General features: G+C 46.6%; 1 protein-coding gene across 1 annotated transcript in view; it reads left to right on the forward strand.

Moving 5' to 3' along the window:
- The window catches only part of TOP3B (topoisomerase (DNA) III beta), an 18,915-nt gene extending 18,364 nt beyond the window's left edge, over window positions 1–551 (forward strand). The window contains exon 19 of the mRNA XM_005875575.2: window positions 512–551. Coding sequence (XP_005875637.1) covers window positions 512–551 — 40 coding nt within the window. The remainder of the gene's footprint in view (window positions 1–511) is intronic.
- The last annotated feature ends 3,655 nt before the right edge of the window (window positions 552–4,206 follow it).

Raw genomic sequence — 4,206 nt, forward strand, 5'->3', positions numbered from 1 at the left:
GGGGAACAAAGGACAAGATGTCAGCCCTGGCCGCCTACTTTGTATGATGGCCCCATTGTTCCTCACCCAGCTCCAGGCGGTTGTCCTTTGGGCCACAGAAATCATTAAAATGGATTTTGTCTTCTCCAGAGCAAACAGCTGGGGACCTTTTGCTGGTGTCAGGGTTGCTGTGTCCTCCCCACCCACCTCCTCATCCCCCCTCCCATCCCTGTCCCCTTGCCTCTCCCTTCACTCTGCAAACACCTCCTAAGTGCCTGCTCTTCCCAAGCCCCACGGTACCTCAGGGAGGATACCCCGTGTGGAAATGGCAGCTCTGTGCACGGCAGGAGGTGTCCCTGATTCCTGTGGGGAGAGGCAGGTGTAGGAGGGAGCCCGGGAGATGAGGCTGGGAGAGGTGCTCTCTGGACCAGCCCTCTGTGAGGGGGGACCTCCCATGCCAGGCTCAGCGGCTCTGAGCAGACCTGTGTGATGCCTCAGGCACCTGACAGTCTCTGGCCTGTTCTGATTCCAGTTCTCAAACAAGCCCTGATGGACTCAGAGGCAGCCAGTAACTTACTGGGATGGAAGGGGGGCAGGGGTGCCATGGTGAGCCATTCACATGCCAGGCGTAGAAAATAGCCCATAAGCCATAGTGGCTGGATGCAAGCAGTAGGCTGCTTGCCCGCCTGCTGTCCCTGTACCCCCACTCCAGCCCCTAGGCAGCCACAGTCCTCAGAGCTCTGGGTACTCCCCTGGCCATGTGGCGGCAGGAGCACCAGGCTGTCAGTGGGACATTTGTACAAGGAGCAGATCAGTGTTTCACAAGGGGCCCCCTATTTGGTAGGTTCGCAGTTCACACTAGAGCATACGAGGCCCTGAGAAAAGCCTCCGTAAAGGAACCTGTGGCTTCACCTGGCATTCCACGGAGGAGCTGGGCCCCAGGCTCCCTCTTTCTGGAGGCTCCAATGAGCCAACGTGGTGTTCCGTGGAACAGTTTGGGAAACCACTCTAGAAGCTGTTGAAAGGCTGCCTCCGCAAGCTGGCTCCCTGGGAAGCTGTGCTGAGGTGGCCTGATTCTGGAGCACTGACAAGGCCACATCTGCGAGTGGGTGGGTCCCTGGCACAGGGCTGTGACTGCTTGGCCGCCACGCAGGCCCGTCACAGTGAGCAGTCGGGGCCTTCGCCTTGTGTTCTAGGACCCCTCCAGTGAGAGCCGGGGGAGAGGCCTCAAACCCAGAGCACCCTTCCTTACCAGGACTCTGCACTGAGGTTTCACCTCAAGCAGGGCTCATCACAAGGGTTCATTTCTTTTTCTCTGCACTTGTCCTTTGTTGACTCATCATAAGGCTTCGTTTCGTTTCTTTTTTTTTTTAATTGATTTTTTACAGAGAGGAGGGGAGAGGGATAGAGAGTTAGAAACATTGATGAGAGAGAAACATCGATCAGCTGCCTCCTGCACACCCCCCACTGGGGATGTTCCCGCAACCAAGGTACATGCCCTTGACCGGAATCGAACCTGGGACCCTTGAGTCCACAGGCCGACGCTCTATCCACTGAGCCAAACCGGTTAGGGCTAGGGTTCATTTCTTTTTCTCTGCACTTGTCCTTTGTTGATGAACCTTTGAGACCCTTGGCTTTCAAAGCTGAACTGTGCCTTCAGGAACCATTCACCTCACCCACCCAACAGCATTCAAACCCCCCTGTTACTTGCAGTGAAACTGCAGAAGCAAGAAGAACAAGGAAGAGACGAGGTCTGCTTTAGGCCAGAACTGCCCACTGTGCTCCTTGGGACTGTACCTCCTGCCTGGGAGGCTGGCAGTTCAGTTAAGGAGCTCCTGCAGAGTCCAGATCAGATGTGGCAGCTTGGATCAAGGTGGTGGTTGTGAAGGTATGAAGGGTGATTTATTATGTTTTTATTGTGGAAAATTTCAAACATAAAAAAAGTGGAATAATAAAATGAACTTCCAGGTCCTGGCCCGTTAACTCAGTTGGTTAGAGCATTGTCAAGGTAAGCCAAGGTTGCAGGTTCAATCCCCTGTCTGGGCACATATAAGAATCAGCCGATGAATGCATAAATAAGTGGAACAACAAATTGATGTTTCTCTCTTCTTCTCTCTCTAAAATCAATAAAAATAAATAACCTCCATATACCATCACCAATTAACAAGTTTCAACAATTAACCTGTAGCCCTAGCTGGTTTGGCTCAGTGGATAGAGCACTGGCCCACGGATTAAAGGGTCCTGGGTTTGAGGGCACGTACCTCAGTTTCAGGCTCAATTCCGACCCTGGTCAGAGCACGTGTGGGAGGCAATCAATTGATGTTTCTATCTCTCAAAATCAATGGGAAAAATCTTTGTGTAAGGATTTTAAAAAAAGAGATGGAGAGACTTTTTAAAAAGTGTTTTACTAATTTTTTCAAAATATTAAAAAAAATTTTTTTGATATATTTTTATTGATTTAAGAGAGGAAGGGAGAAGGAGAGAGAGAGAGAAACATCAATTATGTGAATCATTGATTGGCTGCCTCCTGCATGCCCACACTGCATGCTCTGTGGGCATTGAGCCCACAACCTGGGCATGTGTCCTGATCAGGAATTGAACTGTGACTTCCTGGTTCATAGGTCAACACTCACCACTAAGCAATACTGGCTGGACGGGACTCTCTTATATTGGTTAGTTTCTAAAAAGTTGCTGGAGACTCTTTCTCCCACTGTAACAAAGAGAATATATGGGTTAGGCAACAAAACCATATGCACAAACCTTCAATATACAAGTATACAAAGTTTATATAATACCTATTTAGCAACTTACAGATCAGTTGTAGAATACTTCCAACATTGCAGAAGGCATGTTTCCATTCAATACCTATTCCTTGAAGTAACTTTTTAAAAAAATCTTCACCCAAAGATATTTTTCCATTGATTTTTAGATAGAGTGGAAGGGAGGGAGGAGAAGGGAGAGAGGGGGAGAGAGAGAGAAAGAGAAAGAGAGAAACATCAATGTGATTATGGGCAGTTGCCTCCTGCACGTGCCCTGACCCAGGTGAGGAATCAAGCCTGGAACCAAGGTATGTGCCCTTGACTGAGAATTGAACCCGTGACCCTTTGGTCTGTGGGCCAACCTCTAACCACTGAGCCAAACTGGCTGGAGCAGTAATTATCATTTTTACTTTTATCAACACATTATTTTGCCTGTTATTAATGGATTAATAGGGCATACAGTCTTTGTGGCTGATTTCTTTCACTTATTTCCATGAAATCCTCTATGATGTGTTTGCCTATAGTTATTTTTATTGCTATGTAGTATTTCATTTTGTGTAAAGACCATAATTTATTCTCCAATTGATATATGGGCAATTGGGTTATTTCAAATTATTTTTATTATGTAGTATTTCATTTTGTGTAAAGACCATAATTTATTCTCCAATTGATATATGGGCAATTGGGTTATTTCAAATTTTTCTTTATTAATAAAGTTTCTATCAACATTTTGGACAGGCCTTTTGCTAGAAAACAATATATTTTTAAAGCTGTCACAGAGCTGACAGATTCTCAGTTGAATTTATGTTTTGTATTTTGGCAGGAACAGCACAGAAGTGATACTATGTTCTTTTCATCATATCAGGAGGCACATAATGTAAATCTGTCAACTATTTACTGAGTTCAGGATCATTAATTGACTTACCTGGTAGATCTCTAAGACCCCACTTCTACAGTATTTAATCTGACTTTAACCTTGCCCAGACAAACACCTTTCCTTCTGGCATAATTGTAAAAAAAAAATTATGGGCAATTGTTGTACTTGTGGTTGCTTGAAGTGGTCAATGACTGTTGGAGTAAACAATAGACTAACAAAAACTTAAGGAGAGCTGGGCCCTGGCTGGTGTAGCTCAGTGGTTGGAGAGTCAGCCCAAGCACTGAAAGGTCACAGGTTCGTTTCCTGGTCAAGGTCATGTCCTGGGTTGCAGGTTTGTGTGTGGGAGGAAACCAGTCAATGTTTCTCTCTCTCTCTCTCTCTCCCTTCCTTCTTCCCTTATGTTCTCTAAAAAATCAATGGAAAAAGTATCCTCAGTGAGGATTAACAAAAAGAGAGAGCGAGCTGGGAGCTCTGGCCAGTGTGGCTCAGAGCGTTGTCCTGTGCACCAAAGGTCACCAATATGATTCCTGGTCATGGCACATGCCCAGGTTCAGGTTCGGTCCCCAGTCTAGTTGTGTACAGGAGGCAAAC

Source organism: Myotis brandtii, unplaced genomic scaffold, assembly GCF_000412655.1.
Source record: "Myotis brandtii unplaced genomic scaffold, ASM41265v1 scaffold463, whole genome shotgun sequence".
NCBI lineage: Eukaryota > Metazoa > Chordata > Mammalia > Chiroptera > Vespertilionidae > Myotis > Myotis brandtii.